This window comes from Syngnathus floridae, unplaced genomic scaffold, assembly GCF_059516105.1.
Source record: "Syngnathus floridae isolate MCC-2025c unplaced genomic scaffold, RoL_Sflo_1.0 HiC_scaffold_155, whole genome shotgun sequence".
Classification (NCBI taxonomy): Eukaryota; Metazoa; Chordata; class Actinopteri; order Syngnathiformes; family Syngnathidae; genus Syngnathus; species Syngnathus floridae.
This window is the reverse complement of record NW_028284176.1, coordinates 33,473-48,892: the sequence shown is the minus strand read 5'-3', so window position 1 is coordinate 48,892 and position 15,420 is coordinate 33,473. Positions and strand designations below refer to the sequence as shown.

At 43.8% G+C, this 15,420-nt stretch overlaps 1 protein-coding gene across 1 annotated transcript; it reads left to right on the top strand.

Annotated features, from left to right (window-relative positions):
* The first annotated feature begins 1,260 nt into the window (after positions 1-1,260).
* On the top strand, positions 1,261-14,529 carry LOC148377463 (uncharacterized). The gene is made up of 12 exons (XM_088368233.1): positions 1,261-1,350; positions 1,532-1,574; positions 1,724-1,775; positions 3,340-3,510; positions 3,634-3,711; positions 5,276-5,446; positions 5,570-5,647; positions 7,484-7,572; positions 12,918-12,947; positions 13,138-13,305; positions 13,418-13,494; positions 13,962-14,529. Exons 3-10 carry the CDS (start codon positions 1,773-1,775, stop codon positions 13,163-13,165), a joined length of 648 nt encoding a protein of 215 aa, XP_088224359.1. The 5' UTR covers positions 1,261-1,350; positions 1,532-1,574; positions 1,724-1,772; the 3' UTR covers positions 13,166-13,305; positions 13,418-13,494; positions 13,962-14,529.
* The last annotated feature ends 891 nt before the right edge of the window (positions 14,530-15,420 follow it).

Genomic DNA, 15,420 nt, shown 5'->3' with positions numbered 1-15,420 from the left:
ACGGTGTCTTTTCAAAGGTGCAAATAAATCCAGCGTGGGCGGAACACGCACGTCTTCGGTTAATCCCGCTTTGTTTGTGTGACAGCTGTTGTGAAAATTTTATACAAATAAAGTTGTATAGTACAGGTTTGGCCAAGCCGCAACTCCCGAACCGCATGCGGCTCTTTTATGTTCATATCAACATTTGTGTGTGTGTGTGTGTGGGGGGGGGGGGGGGGGGGGGGTTGTGCGTGTTGGCTTCACTTGAGTTCAATTTGGTATTTTGGTCATAAGCGCATGTGGTGAAATTCCACAAAGTAGGATGGGCAAACACATTTCTTTAAACTATGAGTGTCAATTGGGCTCTCGAAATGGCAGGGAAAAGATGCACAGCAAAACGAAAATACGTAGATGAACACAGGACGTTTTAATCAGAGTGGGAAAGTTTCTATTTTTTGTTGAACGTGATGGCAAACCATTCTGCCTGATATGTCAGACCTCAGCGCATTTCAAAGATTCAAATCTTCAGCGCCATGCACTTCAGCTCACTCCATGCTAACATTGATCAGGCGTCGAACCCGCAACATCATGCTTAAGAGGTGGCCATGCTAACCAGTGCGCCATTATGTCAACGCATAATAACTAAGTCTACTGATCAAAACAGCGGTTACTATATGACGTCGCTACGTCGTGGTCACGTGACGCAGACAAGACGTCAATGGACGTGGGCAGAGTTAACTTGTTTAAAAGGGAGTGGGCAGAAGAAATATTTAATTTATTTAAATCTATTTTGAGTGCACACCATTATGCCAATGCATAACAACTGTAAATCTACTAAACAAAACAGCGGTTGCTATTTGACATCTGCCACGTCGTGGTCACGTGACATACGTGACGTCGATGGGCGTAACTTTCGCCGGAATTCAAATCCGCGGGGAGAGTTAACTTGTTTAAAAGAGAGTGGGCAGAAGAACTATTTAATTTATTTAAATCTATTTGGTGTGTGCGCCATTATGTCAATGCATAACAACTGTAAGTCTACTAAACAAAACAGCGGTTGCTATAGGACGTCTGCCACGTCGTGGTCACGTGACGCGGACGTGACGTCGACGCCTACTTTACATCCCACCGATCACAGGACCCCTCGGCTGCATAACCGTGCCCCCTTCCCAACCAATCGGATTTGCTATACGCGAAAACGACGCCAATGGAAAGAGCTTCCGCCCAAATTTAAATCCGTGGGCGTGGCTCGCAGCAGGAAGTAGGAAAATGGCGGCGATGTTGACAAAGACACGGCGGATGGTAACATACGACTAACAAGAGAAATATTTTTATTTTCTGCTTGCAACTGGACCGTCCAGAGCGTACACGGTAAGTACAACTCATCGTTTTTAAAAAGAAGTACTTTTGTTGCCCTGAAAAGCGAGTGAGCGTGGCGTTTGTGGGGGACGTCGAATTTCGACGATTCTTTCTGGTCAACGGTTGTAAATGATTGTGTTGATTAAAAAAGAAAACTTGATGTAACTCTACTTTTAACTGCCGTTTCAGATAGATTTGGAATTGCATCACATCCAATTTTGCCTAGAGCGTACACGGTAAGTAACACTCGTTGTGTTTAAGGAGATTTACGTTTGTAATAGCAGAAGTGTAGCCGCGTTGCGTTGTACGTGTGAATGTTGGTCCAGGCGAAATGTTAATGTTTAATTTCATTCCTTTAGGTTCCACGGTGTTTGTTGGCTGCAAGTTTTCCACTGCAAGAAGAGGCTCATATCATTGACCAGGAGCGAGCTACAATGGTGAGTAGCCATAACATTTATGTTAAACACTTCCTATTTCATGTCTAACAGTACTTGATTTAACAAATAACCATAAATAAATACAGTGTGGGCACTGAAGTTAACATATGTGATTATACTGCCTAATCTGTCACCGAGTAGATTGTTGCAAAGTAATATAAGATCCAAAGTTGTAATTCAGAATAGTTTTCAAAAGAAGGCCATTAGAATTATATACAAGTCTGATTACCCTGAACAAGCTATTAATTAAATCACAAATTCTTCAATTCAAAGATTTGGTAGATTATCAGACAAATAATGTCTAACAGTAATTGATTTAACACATCACGATAAGTAGATTGAGTGTGGGCACTCTCAAGTTAACATATTTGATTATACTGCCTAATCTGTTACAGAGTATGTTGTTGCCAAGTAATGTAGAATAGATCCAAAGTAGTAATCCAGAATAGTTTTGAAGAGGCCATTAGAATAATAAACAAATCTGATTACCTTGAACATAATAACAAGCTAAGTGTTTAATATGTCCTATGAAGTCAAAATTGGGCACCATCATGTGGTGAAATTTGGAATTGCATCACATCCAATTTTGCCTGGGAACAAACAGATTAAATAAATCTTAGTTTTGAATAAGCCACTCCTTCTCAAACAAGTAAACTCTGCCCATTTCGCGCAGTAGATGTTCTGTTAATATCTAGTATTTATACAAAGTCATAATTTAAATTGCTTTCAACCTTCATTCATCGGTTCAACCAACATTACTCGCTCTTATTACCAACTTGTATTGATTTAACTAAGCGTTTAATACTTCCTATCAGGTCTCAAGGCAAGATTTGGCAAAATACAGTTTCAGCAAATCCAATTTTGCCAGGGAACAAAAATAGATTAAATAAACTAAATAAGTCTTCTTCCCATTAAATAAATCAGAAAAGTCTGTCTTGTAACCAGTCCTCTTCAAACAAGTAAAGTCTGCCCATTTTGTGCCGTAGATTTTGTGTCTATGCCTAGTATTTAAACAAAATCATAATTTAAACGACTTCTTTCCTTCATTCACTTTGGAAATTTGGAATTGCAGCAAATCGAATTTTGCCAGGGAACAAAAATAGATCAATTAAACTAAATAAGTCTTCTTCCCATTAAATAAATTAAAAAAGTCTGTCTTGTAACCAGTCCTTTTCAAACAAGTAAAGTCTGCCCATTTTGTGCCGTCGATTTTGTGTTAATGCCTAGTATTTATACAAAATCATAATTTAAAGGACTTCATTCCTTCATTCACTTTGGAAATTTGGAATTGCAGCACATCAAATTTTGCCTGGGAAGAAAAGTAGATTAAATAAATTTAATAAGTCTTACTACTTCCCATTAAATAAATTAAATACGTCTTACTTGTTCCCACTCCTTTTCAAAACAGTAGTTTAAAACGAGGGCCCTTCACTCAATCTTTAACCTCAACCCCGCACGTTGTGTTGTATCTGTGAATGTTGGTTGTGGCCAAATGATAGTTTTCTTTCATTCGTTTAGGTTCCAAGAAAACTTGATGTAACTCTACTTTTAACTGCCGTTTCAGATAAGCGGGTATTACGTCGCAGTCATGTGCCGCGGATATGACGTAATTGCCCGAACCTCCGCCAAAATTCAAATCTGTTGGCGCGATGGCCGTGAGCCACTGAGCAGCGACGATTATCAACGGAAATATCTTTATTTTCTGCTTGCAACTGGACCGTCTAGAGCGTACACGGTAAGTAACACTCATTGTGTTTAAGGAGATTTACGTTTGTAATAGCAGAAGTGTAGCCGCGTTGCGTTGTACGTGTGAAAATTGGTCGAGGCGAAATGTTAATGTTTAATTTCATTCCTTTAGGTTCCACGGTGTTTGTTGGCTGCAAGTTTTCCACTGCAAGAAGAGGCTCGTATCATTGACCAGGAGCGAGCTACAATGGTGAGTAGCCATAACATTTATGTTAAACACTTCCTATTTCATGTCTAACAGTACTTGATTTAACAAATAACCATAAATAAATACAGTGTGGGCACTGAAGTTAACATATGTGATTATACTGCCTAATCTGTCACCGAGTAGATTGTTGCAAAGTAATATAAGATCCAAAGTTGTAATTCAGAATAGTTTTCAAAAGAAGGCCATTAGAATTATATACAAGTCTGATTACCCTGAACAAGCTATTAATTAAATCACAAATTCTTCAATTCAAAGATTTGGTAGATTATCAGACAAATAATGTCTAACAGTAATTGATTTAACACATCACGATAAGTAGATTGAGTGTGGGCACTCTCAAGTTAACATATATGATTATACTGCCTAATCTGTTACAGAGTATGTTGTTGCCAAGTAATGTAGAATAGATCCAAAGTAGTAATCCAGAATAGTTTTGAAGAGGCCATTAGAATAATAAACAAATCTGATTACCTTGAACATAATAACAAGCTAAGTGTTTAATATGTCCTATGAAGTCAAAATTGGGCACCATCATGTGGTGAAATTTGGAATTGCATCACATCCAATTTTGCCTGGGAACAAACAGATTAAATAAATCTTAGTTTTGAATAAGCCACTCCTTCTCAAACAAGTAAACTCTGCCCATTTCGCGCAGTAGATGTTCTGTTAATATCTAGTATTTATACAAAGTCATAATTTAAATTGCTTTCAACCTTCATTCATCGGTTCAACCAACATTACTCGCTCTTATTACCAACTTGTATTGATTTAACTAAGCGTTTAATACTTCCTATCAGGTCTCAAGGCAAGATTTGGCAAAATACAATTTCAGCAAATCCAATTTTGCCAGGGAACAAAAATAGATTAAATAAACTAAATAAGTCTTCTTCCCATTAAATAAATCAGAAAAGTCTGTCTTGTAACCAGTCCTCTTCAAACAAGTAAAGTCTGCCCATTTTGTGCCGTAGATTTTGTGTCTATGCCTAGTATTTAAACAAAATCATAATTTAAACGACTTCTTTCCTTCATTCACTTTGGAAATTTGGAATTGCAGCAAATCGAATTTTGCCAGGGAACAAAAATAGATCAATTAAACTAAATAAGTCTTCTTCCCATTAAATAAATTAAAAAAGTCTGTCTTGTAACCAGTCCTTTTCAAACAAGTAAAGTCTGCCCATTTTGTGCCGTCGATTTTGTGTTAATGCCTAGTATTTATACAAAATCATAATTTAAAGGACTTCATTCCTTCATTCACTTTGGAAATTTGGAATTGCAGCACATCAAATTTTGCCTGGGAAGAAAAGTAGATTAAATAAATTTAATAAGTCTTACTACTTCCCATTAAATAAATTAAATACGTCTTACTTGTTCCCACTCCTTTTCAAAACAGTAGTTTAAAACGAGGGCCCTTCACTCAATCTTTAACCTCAACCCCGCACGTTGTGTTGTATCTGTGAATGTTGGTTGTGGCCAAATGATAGTTTTCTTTCATTCGTTTAGGTTCCAAGAAAACTTGATGTAACTCTACTTTTAACTGCCGTTTCAGATAAGCGGGTATTACGTCGCAGTCATGTGCCGCGGATATGACGTAATTGCCCGAACCTCCGCCAAAATTCAAATCTGTTGGCGCGATGGCCGTGAGCCACTGAGCAGCGACGATTATCAACGGAAATATCTTTATTTTCTGCTTGCAACTGGACCGTCTAGAGCGTACACGGTAAGTAACACTCATTGTGTTTAAGGAGATTTACGTTTGTAATAGCAGAAGTGTAGCCGCGTTGCGTTGTACGTGTGAAAATTGGTCGAGGCGAAATGTTAATGTTTAATTTCATTCCTTTAGGTTCCACGGTGTTTGTTGGCTGCAAGTTTTCCACTGCAAGAAGAGGCTCGTATCATTGACCAGGAGCGAGCTACAATGGTGAGTAGCCATAACATTTATGTTAAACACTTCCTATTTCATGTCTAACAGTACTTGATTTAACAAATAACCATAAATAAATACAGTGTGGGCACTGAAGTTAACATATGTGATTATACTGCCTAATCTGTCACCGAGTAGATTGTTGCAAAGTAATATAAGATCCAAAGTTGTAATTCAGAATAGTTTTCAAAAGAAGGCCATTAGAATTATATACAAGTCTGATTACCCTGAACAAGCTATTAATTAAATCACAAATTCTTCAATTCAAAGATTTGGTAGATTATCAGACAAATAATGTCTAACAGTAATTGATTTAACACATCACGATAAGTAGATTGAGTGTGGGCACTCTCAAGTTAACATATATGATTATACTGCCTAATCTGTTACAGAGTATGTTGTTGCCAAGTAATGTAGAATAGATCCAAAGTAGTAATCCAGAATAGTTTTGAAGAGGCCATTAGAATAATAAACAAATCTGATTACCTTGAACATAATAACAAGCTAAGTGTTTAATATGTCCTATGAAGTCAAAATTGGGCACCATCATGTGGTGAAATTTGGAATTGCATCACATCCAATTTTGCCTGGGAACAAACAGATTAAATAAATCTTAGTTTTGAATAAGCCACTCCTTCTCAAACAAGTAAACTCTGCCCATTTCGCGCAGTAGATGTTCTGTTAATATCTAGTATTTATACAAAGTCATAATTTAAATTGCTTTCAACCTTCATTCATCGGTTCAACCAACATTACTCGCTCTTATTACCAACTTGTATTGATTTAACTAAGCGTTTAATACTTCCTATCAGGTCTCAAGGCAAGATTTGGCAAAATACAATTTCAGCAAATCCAATTTTGCCAGGGAACAAAAATAGATTAAATAAACTAAATAAGTCTTCTTCCCATTAAATAAATCAGAAAAGTCTGTCTTGTAACCAGTCCTCTTCAAACAAGTAAAGTCTGCCCATTTTGTGCCGTAGATTTTGTGTCTATGCCTAGTATTTAAACAAAATCATAATTTAAACGACTTCTTTCCTTCATTCACTTTGGAAATTTGGAATTGCAGCAAATCGAATTTTGCCAGGGAACAAAAATAGATCAATTAAACTAAATAAGTCTTCTTCCCATTAAATAAATTAAAAAAGTCTGTCTTGTAACCAGTCCTTTTCAAACAAGTAAAGTCTGCCCATTTTGTGACGTCGATTTTGTGTTAATGCCTAGTATTTATACAAAATCATAATTTAAAGGACTTCATTCCTTCATTCACTTTGGAAATTTGGAATTGCAGCACATCAAATTTTGCCTGGGAAGAAAAGTAGATTAAATAAATTTAATAAGTCTTACTACTTTCCATTAAATAAATTAAATACGTCTTACTTGTTCCCACTCCTTTTCAAAAAAGTAGTTTAAAACGAGGTCCCTTCACTCAACCTTTAACCCTATTTATTCACCTTCTAGGCTAAGTGTTGAAGGCTAAGTGTTAAAGGCTAAGTGTTAAAGGCTAAGTGTTAGAGGCTAAGTGCCAGAGGCTAGGCGCCAGAGGCGAGTTTTTGTGGGCTGAAGTTTTAGTGGGGTTAGTGTGAATACAATCCAAAAGAATACAACAGAATACAATACAATAGAATATAATACATAGATTAAATTCAATAGCTCTTACTACTTCCCATTAAATAAATTAAATACGTCTTACTTGTTCCCAATCCTTTTCAAAAAAGTAGTTTAAAACGAGGGCCCTTCACTCAACCTTTAACCTCAACCCCGCACGTCACATTGTGTTGTATCTGTGAATGTTGGTTGTGGCCAAATGATAGTTTTCTTTCATTCGTTTAGGTTCCACGGTGTTTGTTGGCTATGTTTTCCACTGTCAGAAGGATGAAAATACAAAGTACAACGCTTGGACGTGGGCGAAGACGTCACCGGTGAGTCCTTCCTTCCTATTTATTTACCTTCTAGATGCTAGAGGCTAAGTGTTAGAGGCTAAGTGTTAGAGGCTAAGTGTTAAAGGCAACACAATACGAACAACACAACACAATACGAACAACTCAACACAATATGAACAACACAATATGAACAACACAACACAATACGAACAACACAACACATTACGAACAACACAACACAATACGAACAACACAACGATACTGCACTGAACAACACGATACCGCACTGAGAAACACGATACCGCACTGAACAACACGATACCGCACTGAACAACACCATGCCGCACTGAACACCATGCCACACTGAACAACACCATCCCGCACTGAACAACACCATGCCGCACTAAATAACACCATGCCGCACTGAACAACACCATGCCTCACTGAACGACACCATGCCGCACTGAAAGACACTATGCCGCACTGAACGACACCATGCCGCACTGAAAGACACCATCCCGCACTGAACACCATGCCGCACTGAACAACACCATCCTGCACTGAACAACACCATCCCGCACTGAACAACACCATGCCGCACTGAACAACATTATGCCGCACTGAACATTATGCCGCACTGAACAACACCATGCCGCACTGAACAACACCATGCCGCACTGAACAACATTATGCCGCACTGAACAACACCATGCCGCACTGAACAACACCATGCCGCACTGAACAACACCATGCCGCACTGAACAACACCATGCCGCACTGAACAACATTATGCCGCACTGAACAACACCATGCCGCACTGAAAAACACCATCCTGCACTGAACAACACCATTCCGCATTGAACACCATGCCGCACTGAACAACACCATCCCGCACTGAACAACACCATCCCGCACTGAACACCATGCCGCACTGAACAACATTATGCCGCACTGAACAACACCATGCCGCACTGAACAACACCATGCCGCACTGAACAACACCATGCCGCACTGAACAACACCATGCCGCACTGAACAACATTATAACGCACTGAACAACACCATCCCGCACTGAACAACACCATGCCGCACTAAACAACATTATGCCGCACTGAACAACATTATGCCGAAATGAACAACACCATGCTGCACTGAACAACACCATGCCGCACTGAACAACACCATGCCGCACTGAACAACACCATGCCGCACTGAACAACACGATCCCGCATTGAACACCATCCCGCACTGAACAACACCATGCCTCACTGAACAACACCATGCCGCACTGAACAACACCATGCCGCACTGAACAACACCATGCCGCACTGAACAACACCATTCCGCACTGAACAACACCATGCCGCACTGAACAACATTATGCTGCACTGAACAACACCATGCCGCACTGAACAACACCATGCCGCACTGAAAAACATTATGCCGCACTGAACAACACCATGCCGCACTGAACAACACCATCCCGAACTGAACAACACCATGCCGCATTGAACAACACCATGCCGCACTGAACAACACCATCCTGCACTGAACAACACCATCCCGCACTGAACAACACCATGCCGCACTGAACAACACCATGCCGCACTGAACAACACCATGCCGCAATGAACAACACCATCCCGCAATGAACAACACCATCCCGCACTGAACAACATTATGCCGCACTGAACTACATTATGCCGCACTGAACAACATTATGCCGCACTGAACAACATTATGCCGCACTGAACAACATTATGCCGCACTGAACAACACCATGCCGCACTGAGCAACACCATGCCGCACTGAACAACACCATGCCGCACTGAACAACACCATGCCGCACTGAACAACACGATACCGCATTGAACAACACCATGCCGCACTGAACAACACCATCCTGCACTGAACAACACCATCCCGCACTGAACAACACCATGCCGCACTGAACAACATTATGCCGCACTGAACAACATTATGCCGCACTGAACAACACCATGCCGCACTGAACAACACCATGCCGCACTGAACAACACCATGCCGCAATGAACAACACCATCCCGCACTGAACAACACCATGCCGCACTGAACAACACCATGCCGCACTGAACAACACCATCCCGCACTGAACAACACCATCCCGCACTGAACAACACCATTCCGCACTGAACAACACCATGCCGCACTGAACAACATTACGCTGCACTGAACAACACCATGCCGCACTGAACAACACCATGCCGCACTGAACAACACCATGCCGCATTGAACAACACCATGCCGCATTGAACAACACCATGCCGCACTGAACAACACCATCCTGCACTGAACAACACCATGCCGCATTGAACAACACCATGCCGCACTGAACAACACCATCCTGCACTGAACAACACCATCCCGCACTGAACAACACCATCCCGCATTGAACAACACCATCCTGCACTGAACAACACCATGCCGCACTCAACAACACCATGCCGCACTGAACAACACCATTCCGCACTGAACAACACCATGCCCACTGAACAACACCATCCTGCACTGAACAACACCATCCCGCACTGAACAACACCATGCCGCATTGAACAACACCATCCTGCACTGAACAACACCATCCTGCACTGAACAACACCATGCCGCACTGAACAACACCATGCCGCACTGAACAACACCATGCCGCACTGAACAACACCATGCCGCACTGAACAACATTATGCCGCACTGAACAACATTATTTCGCACTGAACAACACCATGCCGCACTGAACAACACCATGCTGCACTGAACAACATTATGCCGCACTTAAAAACACCATGCCGCACTGAACAACACCATCCCGCACTGAACAACACCATGCCGCATTGAACAACACCATGCCGCACTGAACAACACCATGCTGCACTGAACAACATTATGCTGCACTGAACAACACGATCCTGCATTGAACAACACCATGCCGCACTGAACAACACCATCCTGCACTGAACAACACCATCCTGCACTGAACAACACCACCCCGCACTGAACAACACGATCCCGCATTGAACAACACCATCCCGCACTGAACAACACCATGCCGCACTGAACAACACCATTCCGCACTGAACAACACCATGCCGCACTGAACAACACCATGCCGCACTGAACAACACCATGCCGCACTGAACAACACCATGCCGCACTGAACAACACCATGCCGCACTGAACAACACCATCCCGCACTGAACAACACCATGCCGCATTGAACAACACCATGCCGCACTGAACAACACCATCCTGCACTGAACAACACCATCCCGCACTGAACAACACCATGCCGCATTGAACAACACCATGCCGCACTGAACAACACCATCCCGCACTGAACAACACCATGCCGCACTGAACAACATTATGGCGCACTGGACAACATTATGCCGCACTGAACAACACCATGCCGCACTGAACAACACCATGCCGCACTGAACAACACCATGCCGCACTGAACAACATTATGCCGCACTGAACAACACCATGCCGCACTGAAAAACACCATGCCGCACTGAACAACACGATCCCGCATTGAACAACACCATCCTGCACTGAACAACACCATGCCGCACTGAACAACACCATGCCGCACTGAACAGCACCATTCCGCACTGAACAACACCATGCCGCACTGAACAACACCATCCTGCACTGAACAACACCATCCCGCACTGAACAACACCATGCCGCATTGAACAACACCATGCCGCACTGAACAACACCATCCTGCACTGAACAACACCATGCCGCACTGAACAACACCATGCCGCACTGAACAACACCATGCCGCACTGAACAACATTATGCCGCACTGACGCATTGAACAACACCATGCCGCACTGAACTACACCATCCTGCACTGAACAACACCATCCCGCACTGAACAACACCATGCCGCATTGAACAACACCATGCCGCACTGAACAACACCATGCCGCACTGAACAACACCATGCCGCACTGAACAACACCATGCCGCACTGAACAACACCATGCCGCACTGAACAACACCATGCCGCACTGAACAACACCATCCCGCACTGAACAACACCATGCCGCATTGAACAACACCATGCCGCACTGAACAACACCATGCCGCACTGAACAACACCATTCCGCACTGAACAACACCATGCCGCACTGAACAACACCATCCCACACTGAACAACACCATCCCGCACTGAACAACACCATGCCGCATTGAACAACACCATGCCGCACTGAACAACACCATCCTGCACTGAACAACACCATGCCGCACTGAACAACACCATGCCGCACTGAACAACACCATGCCGCACTGAACAACATTATGCCGCACTGAACAACATTATGCCGCACTAAACAACATTATGTCGCACTGAACAACAGCATGCCACACTGAACAACACCATGCCGCACTGAACAACATTATGCCGCACTGAACAACACGATCCCGCATTGAACAACACCATCCCGCAGTGAACAACACCATGCCGCATTGAACAACACCATGCCGCACTGAACAACACCATGCCGCAATGAACAACACCATCCCGCACTGAACAACACCATGCCGCATTGAACAACACCATGCCGCACTGAACAACACCATCCTGCACTGAACAACACCATGCCGCACTGAACAACACCATGCCGCACTGAACAACACCATGCCGCACTGAACAACACCATGCCGCACTGAACAACATTATGCCGCACTGAACAACATTATGTCGCACTGAACAACACCATGCCGCACTGAACAACACCATGCCGCACTGAACAACACCATGCCGCACTGAACAACACGATCCCGCATTGAACAACACCATCCCGCAGTGAACAACACCATGCCGCATTGAACAACACCATGCCGCACTGAACAACACCATGCTGCACTGAACAACATTATGCTGCACTGAACAACACGATCCTGCATTGAACAACACCATGCCGCACTGAACAACAGCATCCTGCACTGAACAACACCATGCCGCACTGAACAACATTATGCCGCACTGAACAACACCATGCCGCACTGAACAACACCATGCCTTACTGAACAACACCATGCCGCACTGAACAACACGACGTCGCACTGAACAACACGACGCCGCACAGAACAACACGACGCCGCACAGAATAACACAATACCGCACAGAACAACACAATACCGCACAAACAGTTTTAGATAATATTACGTCGCAGTCATGTGACGCGGACATGACGTCAATAGGCGGAACTCACGGCAAAATTATAATCCGTGGGCGTGGCTTGCAACAGGAAGTAGGAAAGCGGCAATTCTGGCAAACAAGACACAGCGGTTAGTAACACGATGACTAACAAGGCAAATATTTTTGTTTTCAGCTTGCAACTTGACCGTCTAGAGCGTACAAGGTAATTACAACTGGTTTTTTTTAGCCCTGAAAAGCGAGGGAGTGTGGCGTTTGGGAGGAATGTCGAACTCGGCGTCTGCTTCCAGCCACAGACGCCAAATTTCGACGATTATTTCGACTGGTCAACGGTTGTAAATTATTGCGTTGACTAAAAACTTTATTTAACTCTACTCTTAACTTTGCCGTTTCAGATATGCGGGTATTACACCGCGGAAATGACGTCAATAGGCTGAACTCTCGCCAAAATTCAAATCTGTGGGCGCAATGGCCTTGAGCGAGACACCGGATACAAACACGACGATTATCAACAGAAATATCTTTATTTTCTGCTTGCAAGTGGACCGTCTAGAGCGTACACGGTAAGTACAACTCATTGTGTTTAAAAAGATTTACGTTTGTGTAGTTTGCGTTGCGTTGTATCTGTGAATGTTGGTTGAGGCTAAATGTTAATGTTTAATTTCATTCCTTTAGGTTCCACGGTGTTTGTTGGCTGTACGTTTTCCACTGCAAGAAGAGGCTCGTATCATTGACCAGCAGGAGCTACAATGGTGAGTACCCCTTTCGTCTTCCATTTATGTTAAACACTTCCTATTTCATGTCTAACAGTACTCGATTTAACAAATAACCATAAATAAATACAGTGTGGGCAGTCACGTTAACATATGTGATTATCCTGCCTAATATGTTTATCACAAATATGTCACTAATCACTAATATGTTTATTTGTTTATCACAACACCTTTGGACCTTCAGCAATCGATTATTTCCCTTCATCTACGTAGAGACAGAACGATGGTGTCTTAAACATCTCATTCATTTCACCAAATAACTTCACGCAGGTGGATAACGGCCGTCTCGGTCACGCTATGTTGCGTGATGCAGTTTTGAAGAACCAAATGCATTTATTCAATGAATAAGTCAAGCTAGTTCTATGTTTATGATGTTGTAAGTTACGGTACCGATTGAAGTTGAGTTCGAAGCCAGTGGAAAACAGCGCTGCGTTTGTGCTCTCCAGGTACAAATGTTGTGATCTCTGACTGACGACCGGGCGAGACTCGAGTAAGAGATGTCCAAACGAGCTCCGGCAGGGCGGGCCAAGGCGGAGCGAACGGACGCCCTTCAGGCCGCCAATGACGAGCTGAGAACCAAACTGATGGACGTCCAGTTAGAACTTCAGCAGGAGAAGAACAAGGTGAAAACCTCAACAGACAGACACTGCCTGCCTCCCTGCCTGCCTCCCTGCCTGCCTCCCTCCCTCCCTCCCAGTTTTCCCGATGTAGATTAGACATGCGTGTGCCATGACTGTGTCAGCCTACATCAACAAATGCACCGAGGACGTCAGCACCACTAAGAATATCATCACCCGGGGCAACCAACGACCCTGGATGACTGAGGAGGTACGTCAAACGCTACGAGCGCGGAACTCTGCCTTCAAGTCTGGCGACAAGGAGACACTGAGGACAGCGAGAGCCAACTTGAACCGTGCCATCAGGATAGCGAAGCGAGACCGCAGTCGAAAATTTCAGGATCGTTTCCACGACGTCAAAAACATCAGGAGTATGTGGCAAGGCATACGGGCGATTACAGACTACAACTCACTCTCCCCCCCCCCCCCCCCCCCCGGTGGGTGTAGTTGATGCTGACTTTCTAAATGGTCTAAATAACTTCTTTGGGAGGTTCGAGGCACTAAACGGCACTCCAGCAGTTAAAACTGTCCCCCATCAGGAAGAGGAGGTACTCTGCCTTGACTCCGCCGATGTGTTGAAGACCCTGAGGAGAGTCAACCCCTGTAAGGCCCCTGGCCCCGACAACATTCCTGGGCGTGTGTTCAGGGAATGTGCAAGTCATCTGGCTGGGGTCATCACAGACATTTTTAACACCTCGCTGGGCCAAGCCACAGTGCCGGCGTGCTTTAAGACTGCCTCCATCATTCCGGTGCCGAAGAAACCTCAAATCACCTCATTTAATGATTACCGGCCTGTTGCACTGACTCCGGTTATGATGAAGTGCTTCGAAAGGCTGCTTAAAGGTCACATCGTTTCCAGACTCCCCCTATTATTTGACCCGTTCCAGTTTGCCGACCGGCAAAACCGCTCCACTCAGGACGCCATCTCCTCCGTTCTTCACCTGAGCCTGGCTCACCTGGAGGAGAAGAACACCCATGTGCGGAGGCTGTTCCTGGACTTCAGCTCAGCGTTTGACACCATCATCCCACAGCATCTGGTAGGAAAATTGGAACACCTGGGCTTCAACACCCCCCTTCGCAACTGGCTGCTAGACTTCCTCAGCAACAGACCTCAGTCAGTCCGGGTCGGACAGAACACCTCTGATGTCATCACCCTCAGCACAGGCTCCCTTCAGGGCTGCGTCCTGAGCCCCCTGCTGTTCACCCTGATGACACACGACTGCGTCCTCAGGTTCACCACCAATCACATCGTGAAGTCAGCAGACGACACAACGGTGGTGGGGCTCAT